The following is a 21,066-nucleotide window of genomic DNA, read 5'->3' as shown; positions in this document are numbered from 1 at the left end:
GTCACGTTCCTACTTGGCCCATATCAGTGGAGCCGTTAGGGGAGTAAGCAAACAAACAGCACCACCATTCTACACATTTCTGATGCACCCAGAGAGCACACCAGATTCAGGACTGGATTTCTTCTAAAGCTGAATGGCTTTGTACTGTAACAATTTGGTATTACTAATTTCACTATTACTTGGTGCCTTTTGTCACTTCCCCTGACAGTGTGGTCCTTGCATGGGGAGCACATGGGGAAAGGCTGACATGGGAGAACATGAGGGAAGCCTGGAGGAAGAGGAAATAGCAGACGGAGAAGAAAAGCATGCATGGAGGGGGGAGGAAGTGGGTTGGGGGCTGACAAACAAGCATCATAGGTTTTAGATAGCCAAGGCGTCAGTAACTCCAAACTGCCAGACAGTGGTCAGACATGGCACACTCACTCACTCACTCACATACACACACACACACACACACACACACACACACACACACACAGTAATTTTCAGTAAGCCAGTCTGTGTTTGTGTCTGCTTATCAGATATCCTGCTATTAACTAGCATACTAGCATACAAACACAATTTAAAATATTATTTTAAAGAGAAGTTTTTCTCTGTGTAATTGCAGCTCATAATCCTTCATATCACATCAATCTATATCATTATGGCAACATTTTACTCCCAATGATAACTGACAACACTAGCTGTTTTCCAATGATTAATCTTCCTTACATGTTCTTGTGTATATGTCAAGCCATCAAAGAAATCTGCTCCACCTGTAACACACATTAGAAGTTATATACATTCTATACACACTCTATGAATGAATGAAAACATGCACTTATGTTGGCAGTTTGTTCATCTAGTTCACAGCAGGAAACTACAGGACACACACAGACCACCAGCCTGCCTACATGCGAACATGCTCACTCTCTTCTGTCTCCCAGACCAGCATCAGAGTACTCCAGTCCATCAGGGCGTCCTCTCAGCTGTGTGGTGGATGAGAACACACCAGTAATGACGCCTGTTAATGGGGCTGAGGCCAGTGGCCCACCAGGCGAGCAGCGGGTCCAGGAGAGACGGGTTCGATCGCAGAGGCATCGTAACTACATGAGTCGAACGCACTTGCATACACCACCTGATCTGCCTGAGGGTTATGGTGAGAGACACTGGCATACCCTCTGTTAATTGATAATTTGTTAAATTTAAGTTTGTAAATGTAGAGTGACACAAGAATCAGAAATATGTTTTAAACCTGTTTTGGAGTGGGTTAGTGTGCAGCTGTAGATATATTGTGTTGTATTTTTTTATTGGAGTTAATGGTTTATAAAAGGCAAATTGAGAAGATGTCCCATGCCTAACCCCCAACATACATGTGCAGATCAAAGACACGGTGAACTGCTTCTTGGGCTGTATCTTGCCTGTAGCCTGAAGTCAGTGACACTTAGAACATTTTTTCTTTTGATGATGAGAAAGTTTAATTGCTCTTTGTATCCTCTTTTCTTGTTCTTTCTCTCTCTGCCTTCTTGGTCTGTCCTTAAGCTTATTTCCACTTTTCCTCTTAACCCCCCCCACCCCCTTTCCTACAACAACACACTATGGCACCTCCAGTTAGTGGATGCTGTTTCGTAATACTCCATCTCCCCTCTCCTCTCCTGTTTGCAAACACTTCCAGTGTTAGAATGTTTTGGCTTTGCAGACTGATATTCCCACAGCGAAGGAAAGGAGATGGAGAAAAAGCAGGGTATTCATAGCTTGGTGTTTAGATCACTAAGAGCACTTCAGGATACTGGTGAATTTTATGTCTGTAATTTTTAAGCTGTTCTTGCTTACATCATTCAGTCATATTGGAAAAATAATGCAAAAGTAACCCAAGTAAATTCTCTATCTGAAATTTACTTTAGAAAACTTTTCACTTTTCACAGTTAACCACAATGCTCCCCACAGTACCCACAGAGTCTGTAAAATAAATAATGTTAAGTGTGCTGCTGTATCCCAGCAATTTAGATTGGCACTGTTGGACCTGTGCCCCTTTTGAAATGTCCTGCTGAGGTTGGACACAATGAGTCACATATGCCCAACAACTTGTGAGCTTTCTTCCTCCACTGAACCCTCTGAACCAGTGACTGGGTGTGGTGGGGAGTGTGAGAGAGAATGAGAGTGAGAGAGGAAATCTGTGATGGAGAAAGAAGCGAGGAAGAGTTGGGTGCCAAGGAGCACCCAGTAGGAGCTATGCCAGTAGGAAGTTGGGGTTGGGGTTACTGATGGATTAGCGAGTGAATATACATACATGATTGAACACCACGCCCAAGCAGCACACACACACTTTGTGTGCCAACATTTACAGACTCACTTTCCATGAGCTGGATGGAACTAAAGCTCCAACAAGCAAGTGGCACATTACAGATGAGAAGCATTCTTATTAGATTTTGTCGTGGTGTCCTCAGTTCCGTCATTTATTTACATTATAATATATGAGCAGGATTAGCATGAGATACAGTTTTTTCCTTTTCATTTCCTGCAGTTTTGGAGGTTAATAGGAGTGGATAGAAGCTTACATTGACCTTTAAGAGAAAACAAGGCAAGTAGGATGTATCAAGAAACTATTTGCAAGGAAAAACAGTCATGGAAGTCTTTGATAAATTTCCCTCAATTTTATTTTCCCCATCCTCTTGGGATAAGGCTTCTGAAGACTGGAGAGGAACTAATTGATTGCTTTGGCACAAATCTTTTAAAACTCTTAGGTCAACAGTGTCCTAGCAGTTTGCCTGTCACATCAATTATAAACAGGCACCCCCTTGTCCAAAATACACTCTCTATCCATGCTTGTTCCCGCCTGGACTAGACTACAAAGAAACCATCTCCGCAACAGTTTGAGCCTTGTTTGAACACTGTTTTTGCCTTTTAACATATTAATTCAAGTAAATGTTCTTTCTATGTTTTTAGAACAAAGAACAACTCAGCAGGGCCAGGTCTACTTCCTGCACACACAGACTGGAGTTAGCACCTGGCATGACCCCCGGGTACCCAGGTAACTCCTCAGTGCATTTATCCTGTTTTTTAAATCACTTTTTTTATACTACACATTAGAAGTCATTGTATTTAAATGTTTTTAAGACATATTAAAAATAGACCACGGAACTGACAACCTGTCTTGTTTTGAGTCCTAATATAAAACTTGACATACTGTATATTTGCAAATCTGACCAAGAACCAGATCTAATTTCTTATTTAAAGTCATTTTTTAGGCTAAAGTCAGGGCCAGCCAAAGAAATGACCTTTAGATCCAAAGTGGACTTAGGGAAAAAACTTTTTAGACAGATGTTAACCAGAACACACCACAGCCAGTGGTAAAATATCCAACTCACAACAGTAACCACTGGGTTTGGTCATTTTGGACAGAGCCTCTGTAATGAAAGGCATGTACTTTGTCGTTGTGTAAAATGAGGACACCTCATTCAGGCATAAAGTATTCCACATGCAAAATGACCTCCTTAGGCCACGGCTGTGTCCTAGATCAGGACTTTGTTTTCTACTGTTAGAAATCAGTCAGTTAAAGGACAGCAGAGTGCAATGTTAATGTTATTGGAGCTCTTGGATCTACTGAATCCACTGGACATGGTTGTCTGATGTGACTGACTTAGATCTGCAAAGGTGCTGTGAACAAATATATTTATCCCTCATACGTGTACGACCACTAAATGTCTTGTTAAGAGCTTCAAATATATTTAAATGATCGTTTGTTGAAAATGTGGTCAGCTTGGTTAGCCTGCACATTTTATGCAGCTTGTTAGTTTGTATATACATTGTCTCATTTAAAATTGCATTTCATTTGCAGTGTCATGATTGCTAATATAATCTAATTGTTTTCTTTAGGGACCTAAGCAATGTGAACTGTGAAGAGCTTGGCCCACTGCCACCAGGCTGGGAGATCAGAAACACAGCCACGGGCCGCGTCTACTTTGTTGACCACAACAATCGAACAACACAATTCACAGACCCGCGATTGTCTGCTAACCTGCATTTAGTACTCAAGTGAGTGTAACAGTCAATATGTCACAATGTGTATTGACAGAACATCCAAAGACACCCAGAATGTGGTTTACTTTTGTGTTAACAAGGACATTCTGTTTTTTTGTTTGTTTGCTTAGTATTTGTGTTTTTCTACATAAAAGTAGAAGTTTACTCTTGAGACCTTTTAACAGAGTAATGGTTGAATATGTACTGCATGCACATCTATATATTCTCTTTATTCTCTTCTTTGTATTCTTAGCAGTCCTCTTTACTCTGAATAATCAAAATATTAGTGAGAGTAGTCATTCTGTGAAAACAACAACACTAGGATTGTGACATCAAACCAGCTGATGGCGAACAATAACAAATATCCTAAACCAAGCCAAGCAGCCAAAAGGTTTGTATTGAGGAGCTGACCTTATGATGTAAAAAGAGTCAAATGAACTGGAAATGGAGACACTTTTCCCCAGTGAACTCAACAAATTCATGTTTTTGTTCATAGTAGCACCAATATGATGCATCATTGTTTTTTCAGGCAGTAATTTTAAACATGTCAGGCATTTTTTAAGTTTATTGTGCTCAGTAGATGAAATTCAGATTCTCTGCTCTGTTCACATTTTCTGTCAATGGCTGTATGTAGTTTAGTGTTTTTAAAAGTATATTCAAGCTCTCAGTACTAGAGATGTAGATTATGACTCCTCTCAAGACATGCTAGAATAACCTAAAGAGAGGGAAAAACTGTTAGGCAAACACACTACAGTCATCAGTTCTTCAGCAATGAATATGTCTGATGAAACATCATTACTGATGACTGTCTTGGCTTAATTTATTTCACCTTATATTTTTGTTCTCCCCTACTTATCCTTTCCCTCTGTTCACTGTCTGCTTCCTATATCTACCAATGGTCTTTTCTATTCCTTCATTGACTATGTTGTCTTTTTATTTCTCTCACTATATTTGTCCATGTGTTATACTTTATTACTGTTTTTTTATATCCTCCTTTATGTCTACTTCTCCCCTTATTTTCTTCCTTTTATGTCCTTTTCTTCCTTTTTGTGTTTCTCTATCTCCCCCCTTCTTTTGCCCTGTTTTCTCCAGCAGCCCAAGTCCAAATGGTTCCCGTGTGGCCATGGACAGCCAAAACACTAACCTCAGGTAACCCACCCAACCACACACAAGCATGTTGACAAACTGTATACACATACAGACACTTGCACGTTATCTGGGACACACATATACATTACTGTGAACAATACAGTCTGCACATGTAAAATCTGACATACTGTACATCTTCATACTGTCACGGCTGCTGTCTGTTTAAAACGGTTTTACCAGCCAGTCACTCAAAGCCCCACATGGGTACACACACACACACACACTATTCCAATATGATGAGAGAACGTGCTGACTGTGATACTTTGTGTATATGCATTCGCATTTTTTTCTAACAGTCCTCAAAAGTTTAACATGGATGTGATTCAATTTCAGCATACACACACATACAAGCCGCATATGCACAAAAACACACACACATATATACAGCTAGCTGTCCCTATCAGTCGATTGTCAGACGATCTTTCATTGTGTTTGCGCTCTCTGTCAACGGTCTGCCTCTGTTGAAGCTCAGCTTGTAGCCCGCTAAGCCAACAGAGGGCCATGGAGAAAGCCAAATCCACTTGAAAAAATAATATTAAACATATGTTAACGTAGGAGCTTTTAGCTTAGCACTACCTCATGTCCTTCAGTGGTGTGTTATTTTTCAACTGAGTATTTAGTGAAAAGACAGTTATTAAGAATGTGATATTCATGTGGAAGGAATCTGTGAGTTATATAAGTCATTCATGAAAACTAAATGATTAATTGAAATTTAAGATAGTGTTAGGGTATTTTATTAAACCCGTTGCTTTCCTTTCTTTCATCCTGCTGGTATGTGGGAACATAAAGAAAAACATAAAGATTCTCTTTGCTCTTTTTACAAAAAGTCTTAGTCAGAGTCTCTTCTAACAAAAGCAACTGGCATGATAGACGTGTTTAGGAAATCAACATCTGGTCATTTGGTCAAATGGTATCCATATGTGTCAGAACAGCCTCTGGTTGTGAGTTAAAGCGCAGCTATGTTATACAGTAAGCATCATTAAATGCTTGTCTGACTCCTTAGGAGAGATTTGACAAAGTCCAGGCAACGTTTTACGGTATTTAAAAGGTCAGAAACAATCAGCTCTTATGTCAAATGCAGCTTTTGTCATGAAAACAAAGTAAAAATGCCCTCTTCAACAGTCTGAAATTTGCAATGTGCACAATATACACATGCATACAAATTATCCACCAAGCTAATGCGAATCGCATTATTTCTACCATGAGACCAAAAGACGAGATCATGCACAATTGAACGGCCCAGACCTCTGTACAAAGTAACACTAGTTCAGAGCATTTGGGACATCATTTGTTCAATTTTTGTTGTTCACAGGCTTTGGAATGAAAAACAAATCATTCAGTTGAGCAGTATGGCACACACAAATATGTTTATCCAGGCTACAGGCTGACAAGAGACTAAATAGTAGCTGCAAGCTATTTTTTTGTCTTATGTGGCACCCATGACCAAATTCACTCTCCTTTTAAAATAAAATCATTACATTGGTGAAGTCTGTCTCACTGATAAAACTTCACTTCATTGTTAAAAATTATTTTAACAATTTTTCTTCCAAAGTTGTTGAGAAAACCTTAGATTAAAATGGCTCCTGTTGTGTTGATGAGTCTCCTAACTGGCTCTGAAATACTACATTTTTTGGGCTCCAAAAACTGTAAACGGTATCAACCTCGCTGTTGGCTCAGTGTCAGCACATCTGTCTTTTATCAACACCAGGATTTAAGAGTATTTCACTCAACATCAGCATAGGTTCACCACACACGTAGACACAACATGGCCATGTTGTAATGTAGCACTGAAAGACTGAAGGTGATAGGTGCACGTTAGGACCAGCTGAGTGCATGTTAGCCCATGCTGTATTGTGAGTTTTAAACTAAAATTCTCCTGGAAAATGTTTATGTTGTTGCTCGGGTTTGTGTCTTTGAGGCTTGTTGTTTGTTCTCTTTTTCTAGTGATAACAACATTAAATGAAAAGAGTAAAATATAGCATTAGGACAAGATAAAGATGGTCAGTCAATTATACTTAACAGCCAAAGAGTGTGTTTTACTTCGACTGAAAATGTAATGTTTTGATCCCAAGCAAAAAAGTACTGCAGGCCAAGCTGTCAGCAGTGACCTAAAACGAAACTCGTAACAAAGTAACAAAGAGAATCTTTCTATCAGAGGAAACTGTTATATGCTGGTTTGTCAGACAGATGGCATTGCTTCAGGGTCACATTTAAGTGCAGCTCAATACAGCATCGTCACTACCTCCCAGTACAATGTCTTTAGAAAGTATTCAGATGCCTTCGCTGTTTGAACACTTCATCAAAACTTAATGTCTCCTGTTTACAAAAGTATCCATGCATTTTACTGTGATCAGGTGCATCCTGCTTGCTTCACTTATTATTGAGTAGTGCCCAAAACTTGATTGGAGATAATATATAGTGAAAAATTATAGGACATAGCTTAGAAAGACACACACCCGCATATATTTATTTCCCAAAACTTACAGGAACAAAAATAAGCCATGAAGCCCCAAGAACTATCTCTAGATGAAGATCAAGACCATAAACCCATTTCTAAAGCATTGAATGATCTCAGGAGCACAGTGGTATCTGTTATTGTAAAATGAAAGAAGTCTAAGGAGAATATTCTTAATTTCTCATCAAGTTAAAAAACAAATGAGAGGATGATGAGACTCCTAGCTTTATTTTAATGTGTATTATTTTTAAGGACATCTATAAACCCTGTGAAATTTAGGGGTTTCTTTGCAAGGGCTTTAGTGTGTTTCTTAAAAATCACATCTTGCAGACATTATTGCGCTTCTGTAGCCTATTATACCAATTGTTTTTTATAAAATCTCTAAAAGTCAAAAACATTTCTGTTCTCTGGAACAAAATGATTCTTGATCTGCCTTGCATGTCTTTACCCATTTTTTTGCTGAGTGAGATCTTGCATCATCCATCTGAAGAAATTAAATTTTTGTATTGTCTGCAAATTAGACGATGTGGAACATGCTTGACATTACAACACTGAGGCTACGGTTTGCAGTTTAGTCTCCCGGATGCATCTCAGCATAAAAGTCATGTCTCAGACTTTCTTGTTGCTGAAGAGCTCTATAGATGAAAGCCTTGAATTGTCAGTCAGACAGCTACATGACTGTGGTGTGCCACACTGTCTCTGACATACTTAGCTCGTCAGAGCTCCTCGCTTGCAGCAGCACATAGTATATATTTGAAGGATTACATCAGTGTTCTCTGAAGGTATTTTTAGTTGGCAGTGGGTTTAAGATGTGAAGCATCAGCAGGTTTTTTCCCAACCATGGTATATTACAGTAAATATTTATCTTTCACAGGTTAATTATACCACATAACTAGAATTTACCAAATATATTCATATTCATATATATATATATATATATATATATATATATATATATATATATATATATATATATATATATATATATATATAATAATATAATTATTATTGTTTTTTTTTTCCATACACGACGATTAAGCTGCAGCTGTGGTATTTTTTTGGCCAACCTCTGACCACTCCTAAGCAAGTGTAAAGAGCAGGGTATGAGCTGATGCTCTGAGCAGATCTGCTCATAAAGGGGCTTTTGATTCTTTCGGTTGAGAGGGTGGGTAGAGTGGGTGTGTTGTGGTGGCTCAAAAGACTACTACACTTACTCAACACTCATTGCAGCTTACCTGTGCCAGCTGCCATTGCAAAAAAGCAAGCAAACAAACACACCGAAATGGTATCTTCTGCGTGTTCTTTCCCACCCAACACTCACCCAGTTCCTTTGATATTTAGACTTGTTCAGCTTCTTTTCCATAGAGTTTTTCAACCTTCGACAAACAAGTATAAAATCCTCTGGCTCTTACATGAAACTTATGAGTTTAGATTTCTCCCGAATCACTGATTTTAGGTGAGCTTTTACAGCAGTAGGATCTTTACCGTTTTTTTGGCTTGTGCAGAATATCACTTTTTCTATGCTTGTATTTTCTATGTTTGCTGTTATATGCAGAGCTTGCCCAATTTGGAAACCAAAGACAATGAACTATGTTGAAACACATTTTTAATTACAGAGTCCTTGGAAAAAAATTACAAGTCCACTGAAATTATGCATTATTATATGGTACTTGGGGCTCCCAGCCAATAGCAACTTGTTGCATTTTGTTTTAAGCCATCTTTTCTTCCCATCCTCCTTCCTAAAGTGGTTTTCAGGGCTGCTCTGCTGCAGTCTTACCCTTTCTTTGACATCCTAGGAGCCCCAGCTCCTGCCAATAAAATAAATAGCAGTGGACTTGATTATACAGGGAATGGCTAGCGAAACACTGCACCCGTTTAGTTTGGAAAGCCCAAATAGAGGCCTTTTTCAACCCACTCAGCCAGAGAACCCAAGGGTAAAACAAGTGTTGGAATAAGTGGGTGGCTATGTGCTGCTACCTTAGAAGGCCTCTCCTTTCCTTTATAACCTGGTGTGCCGCCTTTGTTTGCCCAAAGCAGCCTTGACACTCTACTCCCAGCGGACGACAGTAGCTTCTTTTAAAGTCTTCTGCTGGCTCAGCGTCTTCTCACAGGAAAATGAGTGCTGCTGTCCTGTTGAAGGGAGAGATGGATTATATTTTTTCTAGGCCCACCCAGGCATCTTACCACCATCACCACAGGACTTGAACTGACGTGGCTCACCTTTGCCAAGAGTGTATCTCATCTTTTCTTAGAAAATATGCTGAATCTGTGTGACAGGCATGCTTCGTTGTTCACACCCTTCCCCACACTTGTTGTTCCAAACTTGCAAAACAAGGCTGCACTTTGTCCAGGCAAAGATGAATTGAGAGCAGTGGCTGGATTGTGCATTTACCAGAACATCATTTGTAGGCCAGAGAACAACATCTTTAGTGTCACGCTGACAGAAAAAAGACCGGACACTTACAGACAGCTTGGGTTTTTTCCCCCTTTACCTCGAAGTATGAGGAAGGGTGGCAGCTTTAGTGGTTGGATGATGGAAGTTCCAGTCGTGGTTGGTGGTTGGCAAGGATGCCTTCCAGGAATCAACCTTGACAATCAGCTGATGGAGGCCTCAGAGAGGAGCAATGTCTAGGGATGCAAAGAGCTGAGAGACAACTGTTGTGATAATTTAGGATAAATTTTAAAAATGTTACACATGCAGAGAAATGTGTGATGGAGGAGTGGCACCAGCAACTCTCATACTAATCTCCTTTTGTATATTTTCTTCATTCTCTTTTTTTCCCCTTCAGTGTGTGTGTGTGTGTGTGTGTGTGTGTGTGTGTGTGTGTGTGTGTGTGTGTCTCCCTCTCTCTGATTACACTGGGTTTATATCCCACTCTGTTCTTCCTGGTGGTGATATTTACCAAACGTCTGGTCAAAGTCCCAGCCTGTCCACAGATCTGGATCAGATTTACTCGAGGCTTAGCACTCTATCTAGGACTCTTTGCTTTGAGAGGAGTGACGAGGGTAGGGTTAGAGACGGAATTTCTTACAAAACTCCCTAGTTCAGCAGTTCAGAGGATATTTGAGGTGGAGGGGCTGGGGAATTCCCTACAGGACACATCCCTTTTTCTTCTGTCTTTGTATATGTCTGCTGCCTCCACAGGAGTGAAAGCAGTGTATTAAAACCAATATCCTATGACCACTTAAGAGTTGTAATACCCACAATGCGAAATGCCCTTTGGAACGGCAGCTCAGTATAAACTGTTAAAACACTTTTAGATAAATTATGAATTATACTAACATATGAGTCTTCTGTAATTTGTCCCTCTTTCATACCACTCATCTCATACATTCCTTGCTCTTCTCCCCCTGCATCCCTCCTGACTGTTCATCTCACATCTCATGACTCCAGTCATCCTACTCAGTTGAAAGACCAAGGTGTTCCTGGGGCCCCTCAGCAAGCTTTGTCCCCGGCACAGTTACCTGAAGAAGCAGAGTGTCTGACTGTGCCCAAATACAAGAGAGATCTGGTGCAGAAGCTGAAGATTCTGCGACAGGAGCTTTCTCAGCAACAACCCCAGGCTGGCCACTGCCGCATCGAGGTCTGCCGTGAAGAGATATTTGAGGTAAAAACACAATAATAATACACACCTGAATGAAGGATCCTCTGTTCACACACTGACACACATAGACAGTACAACAATGCAATTGGTTGTTTGTCCTAATGCTGCCTTATTTGCAAAATGAAACCAAACACTAGATTCACAGATTAAGAACCATCATGCACCTGAAATGGAATTTTACTGGCATGCTCAACTTTAGCATTGCACATTCTTGTCTTAAAAACAATAGTGATGTTCAATTCAATTCAACTTTATTCATATAGCGCCAGTTCACAACAAAGTCATCTCAAGGCACTTTACAGAATAAAGTCAAGACTATAAAGATGTATAGAGAGAACCCAACAATTCCCCTTTGAGCAAGCCCTAGGCAACAGTGGAGAGGAAAAACTCCCGTTGTGTTCATTAATATAACACTCTAACCTACAATTGAATTGCCTCAAATAATAAACAGAAACATTTAAAGGGCACAGAAATAAATTCAAACCAACACAGAAATTTATTAAGTGTTTGTATTGTGTATGTGTTTATAAAATTCATCATCTGGCATACAAAGTATTTCAATCACACACAAACACCTAAATGTTGCTGAAAACAATAGTGCAGGCAGGTCTGTAGCATTGTACTGGCATTGTTTTCATCTCATTTAGAACATTTGCCAGAAAAGGGCCCAGGGCACCATAGAACCAGTACTCAGAACTGCTTTTATGATTTCCAGGGAAAAGCAGAACAGAAGGGCTTTCACAACACCACTGAGAACAATTTCTCCATTTCTTTCTTCTCCTTCTCTGTCTGTCTTTTCCTTGCTCTCATTTGTTCTACCAAAGCAAAGGCATTCCTTCTGGATGATTTCAGCAGCTAAAGAGATGGGGAGGGGGAAGTAGCAGATGAGGGATGGAGCTAAGGCAGCAGTGGCAAGTATTTGAGGCCAGACATAACTTCATAACTACAAGTTGAGCAATGAAAAATATGACTTCATCCCCCATAGATGTGACAGCTGTGGAAGGGGAGCGTTAAGTGTGAAAACCAGCTCTGCAGATGCACTCAAGGTTTTCATGCACAGCCCAGCACTGCAGTTTAGCACACTCAGTATGTGTATATGCTTATAGTGCTTAGGATGGGACCTCCTAATCCCACATGTTCTTCGCCACATGTAATTAACACAAACACAGTATCTGAAATGCTTATACCTTCAGTCATTAATAGTACTAATAAATGTTTTTCACAGTATATACATTTTTGTGCCTTACCAACATGTTCATGAGCCGGACATATACCTTTGTCTCAGCCTTTGCCTGCAGCCTGGTTTGCGATTGAAGAGACTTTGCCTGAATTATTATCACCCCATAATTTGAATATTGAAACCTTCAAATCCTGCACTAACAGAACCAAATAAATAGTTTGACTGTGTTTGTTTAGAAGCATTCTAAAGCATTCTGGTCTTTGCAGCCCAGCTGTTTCACACAGCTGGTAGCAGAGCTGCAGCTATGGCAAGAGCTTGTGTATTGTGGCAGACAGAGAGTTGAGTTGTGTAATGTAAAAAGAAAAAACTGCACTGCACTCTAAACTATTTGTGTAACTGTTAATAGGGAGGGGTCTGTTGAGAGAGAGATAGTTAGAATTATGAAGTTCAAAGTAATAATTTGTTTTTTCACAGAATTTATAAAGTATAGTGTTATTTATATTAATAGCAGAAACCCATCCTGACTATATCGGCATTCCGAGACTGGGTGTGCGTTCAGGTCACTTCTCACCATTTGCTCCCCTGGGTAGACGTACTACTGGTACTAGATTCTGATTTCTCTAGAAGATCTGTTGATTCAGTCTGTATTTAAAGTCTTTTCAGACTATCGGGAGGATTTAGCATTTATCCTAATTGTCAATAATGTTGAGAAATAAGCTTCTGTGACATTGTACCAATGCGTTTCCTGCCTACAAATCCTTGATTTAAAAAAAGAAATTAATTGACATTGCCCATTGAATATATCAATTTCTTCATGTTAACCTTCATAGTTGCATTTGTGTCTCACACATCATGAGTACCTGGTATATGTGAAGGTGTGTGTTGGTCCCATAAGAGGTCCCATTTATGTTGTAAATGTTACACACACACACACACACACACACACACACACACACACACACACACACACACACACACACACACACACACACACACACCAGCAAAGTTTCAGAGCTCTTATTTTTCCATTCATGAAAGGAAACAGCATTATTGTGTGGATGCCTGATATTAATGTCAGTCTTTTTGTGTAATGCACAATATTAAGTTTTCTTTCTGTGCTGAATTATAGGAGTCATACCGACAGGTGATGAAGATGCGTCCAAAGGATCTCTGGAAAAGACTGATGATTAAATTCAGAGGAGAAGAAGGACTGGACTATGGAGGGGTCGCAAGGTAATTCATTATATGTCTGTGTTTATATGGTTTTAAATGATAGCAACACCTATGCATGTTTGCTTTAGCATTATCTGGCAACTGTGTGTGTGTGTGTGTGTGTGTGTGTGTGTGTGTGTGTGTGTGTGTGTGTGTGTTAGGGAATGGTTATACCTGCTGTCCCATGAGATGCTGAACCCTTACTACGGCCTGTTCCAGTACTCCAGAGATGACATCTATACTCTACAAATTAATCCTGACTCTGCTGTAAACCCAGTAGGAACAGTTTAGTTTTCTGTGATCAAAATGTCCCAATAAAAAAATGTATCCACTAGATCATCTGATACAAAGAAAATAAGTACTTTTTAAAAAATAGAGTATTTACAAAGATGCTGCTTGTGTATCATGAGAAAATCTTGATAGGATCAGAAAACCTGTAAAAGCACATTAGCAGAGATTATCACCATGTCACAACAAATAACAATTTTCTGTGTTGACTTCTTTTCACAGTATTATTATTATGGGTTTGCCTGATGCTCTGTTATTGTTTAAAAAGTAACATCAGGCTGGAAATGTTAACATTATGGCAGGAACAAAAAGCATCCATGACTTGTGTTAAAAGATATGTAGCTGCAGTACGTGGAGTAAAAGTCTTCATATCCATTCCCCTGGCTCACCCTGCAGGAGCACCTGTCGTACTTCCACTTTGTGGGTCGTATAATGGGCATGGCAGTGTTCCATGGCCACTACATTGATGGAGGCTTCACTCTGCCCTTCTACAAACAGCTACTGGGGAAGCCGATCACACTGGAAGATATGGAGTCTGTTGACCCTGACCTCCACAACAGCCTTGTCTGGATTCTGTAAGATTGTTATTGCCACATTATGTTTTTGTGGTAATGCTGTTTTTCTAATCGTACAAAACAGAAATGTGGCTTTAACAGGTGCAGATTTAAATAAAGATTTAAAGAAAGAAAATGCTAAAAAAAATACAATATACAGCACAAGCACAGTTAAATCAGATGCTCCCACACATAGAAATACTTTTTGCAAAAAACAAACAAATGACTATGGCGCCCTCTGCTGCCAGTTCAGTGAATGTCTGATCTCAAAAATTATCATCCATCCTAGTTTACTCCACTAATGGCACAATGCAGTCATGAGGGCATTTTATTCTAATAAACCTAAAACTTTATACTTAGAATAATGTTAATCTGTTCTTAATATCTTTTGGGTAGTAATTCCTGACCATGATCATGTGAGGTTAAAGTTAGAAAAAGTTTCATTTCAAGTGCAATTAAAACAAATTACAACAGCTCAACTGTAGCTAAAATCCCAGTAAACAATGAGCACTATACTTTGCTAGTGATGTCACTTGCAAATGCCTACAGTTGTATTTTGTTTTCCTACAGTCAAGAGCTGATGCCTATTATTATGCACTGTCCTTATTCTCTGCTCAGGGACAATGACATCACCGGTGTCCTGGACCACACTTTTTGTGTGGAGCACAATGCCTATGGTGAAATCATCCAACATGAACTCAAGCCCAACGGCAAAAGTATCCCCGTTACAGAGGACACCAAGAAGGAGTATGTCAGGTATGGAGAAGGATGACACACATAAGACTGCAACACATGACAAGCAGCTACGTTTGATTTTCACACACATTTTCTGAAGCAGTCTAGTCATGGTGATGAATCGGTATTTTGCAGTACTTCAAACTGACAGATACTGTCTTGTTCTCTGCAGGTTGTATGTGAATTGGCGTTTCCTGCATGGTATTGAAGCTCAGTTTCTGGCCCTGCAGAAAGGTTTCAATGAGGTTATTCCCCAACATCTGCTCAAAGCCTTTGATGAGAAGGAATTGGAGGTACAGCTGAAGACTGCCACAAATGAATTTAGTAATTTGTGGTATACACTGTATTCAGTGCCTAAAGGTAAATGTATATTAATATTAAAGTCTCCCTGTCTGCTTTCAGCTGATAGTGTGTGGCCTGGGAAAGATTGATATCTCGGACTGGAAGTCCAACACCCGCCTTAAGCACTGCACCCCTGACAGCAACATCGTCAAGTGGTTTTGGAAAGCTGTGGAGTCATTTGATGAGGAGAGAAGGGCCCGGCTACTGCAGTTTGTTACTGGCTCTTCCAGAGTCCCACTGCAAGGCTTCAAAGCATTACAGGGTACCTAGCTGACTCTGTGTGTGTGTGTGTGTGTGTGTGTGTGTGTGTGTGTGTGTGTGTGTGTGTGTGTGTGTAAAAGCAGTCCATGAGACTGATACAATGGACCTCATATGGTACCGGTGTCATCAGGGGAAATGTGGGCACGTTGTTTTAAAAAGGCTCCATATCCCATCAAGTTAAAGCTTAGGCTAATTTATATATTTACAGAAAACAAGATTATTGTACTAGCAAAGATGCGCCCGTGGTTTCCTCTTATCTTAACCCAGGACATTTTAGTCAAACTCTTATTGCACTTATTTTATGAAACAGATGTTCTGTATATGTGTATTATAAATTATATACACGTACATTAGCGAGGTTAGCGCTTTCACCTCACAGCTAGAAGGCCCTTGGTTCAAATCTACCTGTTGGCTGCAGCCTTTCTGGGTGGAGTTTGTATGTTCTCGCTGTGCTTCCTCCACAGACCAAAGGCATACATGTTAGGTTAACTGGTGACTCCAAATTGGTTGTCTCTTGGTGTTGGCCCTGAGAGAGACAGGTGACCTGTCCAGAGTATACCCACCTCTTGCCCAGTGACAGCTGGGATATGCTCCAGCCCCACAACCGTGAACAGGATAAGTGGTTAAGACAATAGATGGATGGATAAATGTGTCACATAATCGCTAGTTGTCAAAAAAGTGGTCAGAAAATTGTGATTGTATTGTGAGCTGGCCTGTGATTTTCCGTTTCTAGTATTACCAGGTCTTTTACTTGGATTTCTGAGTTTGGTAACTTAACTGTACAGTTAGATACTAAACTGCACCTGTTTGTGTTTTGACTGCAGGTGCTGCTGGGCCCAGACTCTTCACCATTCATCAGATTGATGCCAACACCAATAATCTTCCCAAAGCCCATACCTGGTGAATGTCACATCTACAGACACAATTTCTATTTTGCCCTGATAATAAAAAAACACAGTACCTTTCAGTCTTGTAGCTTCATTCGTATGGGCTCAATATCTCTGTGTTCTCTCCAGCTTCAATCGGATTGACATTCCACCATACGAGAGCTATGACAAGCTGTACGACAAGCTGCTGACAGCGATCGAGGAGACCTGTGGCTTTGCAGTGGAATGAGACACATTGCTAAGTGTGTTTGTGCGTGAACATATTGTGAGGACTCTGATAAACTAATCTTGTCACTGCGACTCATTGACAGGCTCCTCGAGGGCCTGTGTCGTAGACCACCATGCAGTCTTCCTTTTCTCTCACCACATTCTTCTCTTATCAACACATTTATGAACAGCTGCTAGAGTCACCCCGTCTTTTTTTTGTGTGTGTGTGTGTGTGTGTGTGGTTAAAGTGAAAGAGGGCAAATTATGAGCTGGAGCATTTTCAACACCTGTTTTGTATCGTCATTGTAAATGGACAGGGTTTTGCTCTGTTCTCTTTGTAGTTAGGAAAATAAACTGTGAAAAGACCTGCACTGCGTGGTCAGCTCAATTTAAATCTAACCAAATCAGGAAGCCGATTATCATCATACAGTTCAGTATACTACCAAGTGTTCCTCTGATGCATTTGAGAACAATTCGATTGAAACAAACTTGTCATGCTACTGAATCTTTACCATTGCAGGTAGCCATATCTTGCCCGTTGTAGCCATCTTACCCTCAATCAGTACAACTTCCAGTCCTCAGAGCTGCGGTCTTGGTGTGCTTTGTCTTATAGGAGCACCACAGATAAATTGTACCTCAGTGAAATGCATCGATTCTTCTAAGGGGTTTCATTACAAAATGCTATGTATCATCTTTTGGACATTTTGGTAGCTGATGTCATTCACATTCAGCAGTTATTTTGTATCTGTAAAACCATATAATTTGGGTGCTAAACATACCATTTTGCAATGGATTTCTTGGATTCGCTGCAGGTCTGATGTTTTGTGCATTTTTGAGTTGAGCTTGTGGTCGTTGTGACTGTGGTGTAAAGAACGCATGAATCATAATTTTTCCATCAATCGCTGCAAACTGTGTCCACAGCTCTTTTAAACATGTTCCTGCATGTGTATACAAGTGTACGTTTGTATCCTAGAAAGGAGACCGACTGTAATTTTGTTCCCCTGCAGCTCTATTAGCACAGTATCCTGTATATGTCGCTGCAAACTGGTTGAACCTGACAGTTTGAGCCTGGTTTACTATCCTTTTCTTTAATTCACATATTTATCTTCAGGTGTTACAATTATGCATTTTTTTAAAAACTCTCAAACCCACTTCCTGTCAGATCATACATGAAATGGGCACAAGTGTCTGTGGGACCAGACCTTTCAAGTCATATGTCTGTTTTCAATTGCATCAGTTTAAAGAGGTTTTTGCTTCTCTCTTGCCACTTTAGTGCACTTTACAAACTGAGCAGTGATGGCAGGAGTGATTCCTTCATGTTTAAAAAAATAAAAATGTATCATTTTATTTGCTATACAACTACAGTAAAATATACAGAGTACAAAGTATCTATACACTTGTAATTTGAGTATATATGTACAAATACATAGCTATTTTGTATATCGTTGCTTGTTCTTTCTGTTCAGTTGTAAGGCAAGCATGTTGGTGTCTGTCACAGACCTCTTCTCAGGTGAAGTTGACCTTTTTTTTTTGTCTTGTTTTGTTACATTTATCAGGCTTATATGTGAGTAGGGGTAAAACTGGGTGTAAAGGAAACAATATTTTGGATACATGTCTTTAAGCCTTTCTTGAGAATTTACAACCTGGACATTTAAAGTGAGATTTTCTTTTGGTCAAATACTTTCACTTTTTACCACAATAGGGGCCTGTTGGCTCAGTGTTAAAGCATTGGATTGGGATGCAGAAGGCAGCCGGTTTGAATCCCACCCCACCAGGTGTGGCCCCACCCAGCCACCAAGGGCCACCTTGGTGCCCATTCCAAGCCCGGATAAAATGGGAGGGTTGCAGCAGGAAGGGCATCCGGTGTAAAAACTCATGCCAAATCACGGTGTGGAACATGTTCGGCTGTGCCGACCCCTGAAGGAACAAGCTGAAAGCTGTTGACTCACCTTTTACCACACACATACTTCTATAGGAGAACAAGAAAAATTTGCAGCTCTGTAGATCGGTAACATCACTGAATACCTAAGAGGACAAATGGAAATATTATTTCATATGCACAGGAGCAGTCTGTTTGCAACATGAATCTTTAAAAGGGAGAAAAAGACTGATTACTGTTGATGGCAACATATCCTCAGAGCTAATAACGTTGGTGTTTAGCGGCTGCTGAACTCCTGGGTGCTACACAGTGAAAGTGTTCAACCAAAATGAAATTTCACTGAAAACCAGAAATGCAACAGGAGCATCTCTATCACATGATCCTCCTCACAGTAAAACTCTTTGCATGAATGGATGCTGAAGAGATGACACCTATTTATTTGCATAATTATTACTGTTTGAAAATGTTTTGACTTGGAAAAATCAGTTAAATGTCCTTTTTTTGTATATGTATCCTGCCTGCATTAGTTTGTAAGCTGACAGTTAATACTCCAAAAAAACTGCATTTTTTTCTTTTTTTTTAATAACATGACTCAGAGGCAGAAAAGAAATGCATTACATATTTTTTGCACACACTATGCATACAAGTGTTGGGCAAGTTACTCAGGAGGAGTAGTAATTTTTTACTATTATAAAACAGTATGAAGTGTAATAAGATACTTTGCTCATTAGATTACTATATTGCTGGCCCTGGAAGAAATAATGTGTAATGTATTTAGACCTACAACAGGTATATGAAATTAAAGCATTGTCTTTAACAGCAGCTACGACTTTGCTAAACAGTTAATGAGTCTGTGTGAAACTAACAGCATTGTTTGTATGTCCACCTCGTTTACATGCTTAAGGTTGATCCATTGAACTCAAAATACCTTTTGCTGTTAGCTGTCCAGGTGTCAACTGTCATCCCTGTATCCTAAAAAATACGTTTTAGTATATCTAAAGTATTGTTGTTTTGGTAGGAATATATAATAGCAGCCAGATTAAGTTTTCTGTTAACAACACAAGGATATATTGACATTTTACGTAAATGCCAGACATGTAGTTAGTTATTTTGTGAATAAAATGTTCCCAGACAAAGTACAGTCTATTTCTTATCTCCCAAAAAGTCAGATCTTGCAGTAAAAATCCAGCTTGTCTGACTCCATCATTATACTTTTTATGAATATGTTCAGATGCTCACAGCACATGGTTAAGGTAAGAAGACATCTATGGTCTGGCCTGTAGGAGAAAATGTAAACCATGACAAACACAATGTATTTATCATGATGTTTTTCTAACCCTAACCAAAGTGCTTGCTTCCATCACAGCATATTATTTCTCAAGTTAGCTAGCAGACATATTTATGTGTGACACATTGTAATGGTTGCTCCTGGATATTTCTAATGAGCTTTGCATCTTTAACAAAGATACCACCCACACACACATACAAAAAAAAAATCCGGTCTTCTGGGTTAAACTGTTTGGCTAGCTGAGGTGTCATAAAATCGCTCATTAGGACAAAAATAAAGTACTGTATAGGTAACATAGTAATGTTGTGCTACTTGGATTAGTAACTGTAATAACATTACATTTGAGAATTGTAATCCTACACTAGTCTTTACCAAGAAAAAAAATCATTACCGCCTTACTAGTAATGCGTTACTGCCCAACACTGATGCATACTGTTCCAAGTTATAATCAGACACTTCCTTCTATTTACCAAATAGTTAATGGACTGATTTTTATCATGTAGATAACGTATAAACATAAACACATGTTCTTGATATGCACATATGTTTGTCCACTGCTCTTTATTACGTTTTATTGTTAAGTTTTCTGGCTGGTTCAGTCTAACTGCAGAGGTTGCAGGGTTTGATTGTCTCCAGACAAAAGGGAAATCAAAGCCTAAGTGGTCAGACTTATTTTACAATTTTGCTGGTTGTTCATTTTATCAAGGTCTGAACACCTATGATGGAAAGATATTTTTGTTCACTCTTATAGATTTCATAACTGGATAAATTGAGTCGAAAACTCAAGTTATATTGATGGATTAATTGATTAGAATTTCACAACAAGCTCACCCCACTTTGAAGTACAAATATACAGTTAAGTGTATACTGTGTGTGTGTGTAAATTGCTTTTGATTGAATTCAGCACAAACAGTACTGCACCATGTTTAATTTCTTTTTATTCTGTTTCTGTATTTATTATTACAGTATACTGTATATGTTCATAGTTTTTCACATGAGCTGCTCTATGAGCTTGTAACTGACAC

At 39.4% G+C, this 21,066-nt stretch overlaps 1 protein-coding gene across 4 annotated transcripts in view; it reads left to right on the top strand.

Annotated features, from left to right (window-relative positions):
* LOC137123608 (E3 ubiquitin-protein ligase SMURF2-like) overlaps positions 1–19,960 on the top strand; it is a 56,637-nt gene extending 36,677 nt beyond the window's left edge. The window contains exons 8-20 of one of the 4 annotated variants that reach the window (XM_067497616.1): positions 846–1,138; positions 2,926–3,010; positions 3,856–4,014; positions 5,095–5,148; positions 10,998–11,211; positions 13,518–13,621; positions 13,762–13,876; positions 14,285–14,463; positions 15,061–15,198; positions 15,350–15,470; positions 15,580–15,781; positions 16,605–16,680; positions 16,797–19,960. In XM_067497616.1, coding sequence (XP_067353717.1) covers positions 846–1,138; positions 2,926–3,010; positions 3,856–4,014; positions 5,095–5,148; positions 10,998–11,211; positions 13,518–13,621; positions 13,762–13,876; positions 14,285–14,463; positions 15,061–15,198; positions 15,350–15,470; positions 15,580–15,781; positions 16,605–16,680; positions 16,797–16,896 — 1,840 coding nt within the window. In that variant the 3' untranslated portion in view covers positions 16,897–19,960. Of the gene's footprint in view, positions 1–845; positions 1,139–2,925; positions 3,011–3,855; positions 4,015–5,091; positions 5,149–10,997; positions 11,212–13,517; positions 13,622–13,761; positions 13,877–14,284; positions 14,464–15,060; positions 15,199–15,349; positions 15,471–15,579; positions 15,782–16,604; positions 16,681–16,796 lie in introns of all 4 variants that reach the window. The other 3 variants (XM_067497615.1, XM_067497619.1, XM_067497618.1) reach the window with 3 other exon arrangements.
* The last annotated feature ends 1,106 nt before the right edge of the window (positions 19,961–21,066 follow it).

The sequence above is a fragment of the Channa argus genome, chromosome 3, assembly GCF_033026475.1.
Source record: "Channa argus isolate prfri chromosome 3, Channa argus male v1.0, whole genome shotgun sequence".
Classification (NCBI taxonomy): Eukaryota; Metazoa; Chordata; class Actinopteri; order Anabantiformes; family Channidae; genus Channa; species Channa argus.
The sequence above is the reverse complement of the archived record's forward strand: the minus strand, read 5'-3'. Positions and strand labels throughout refer to the sequence as shown.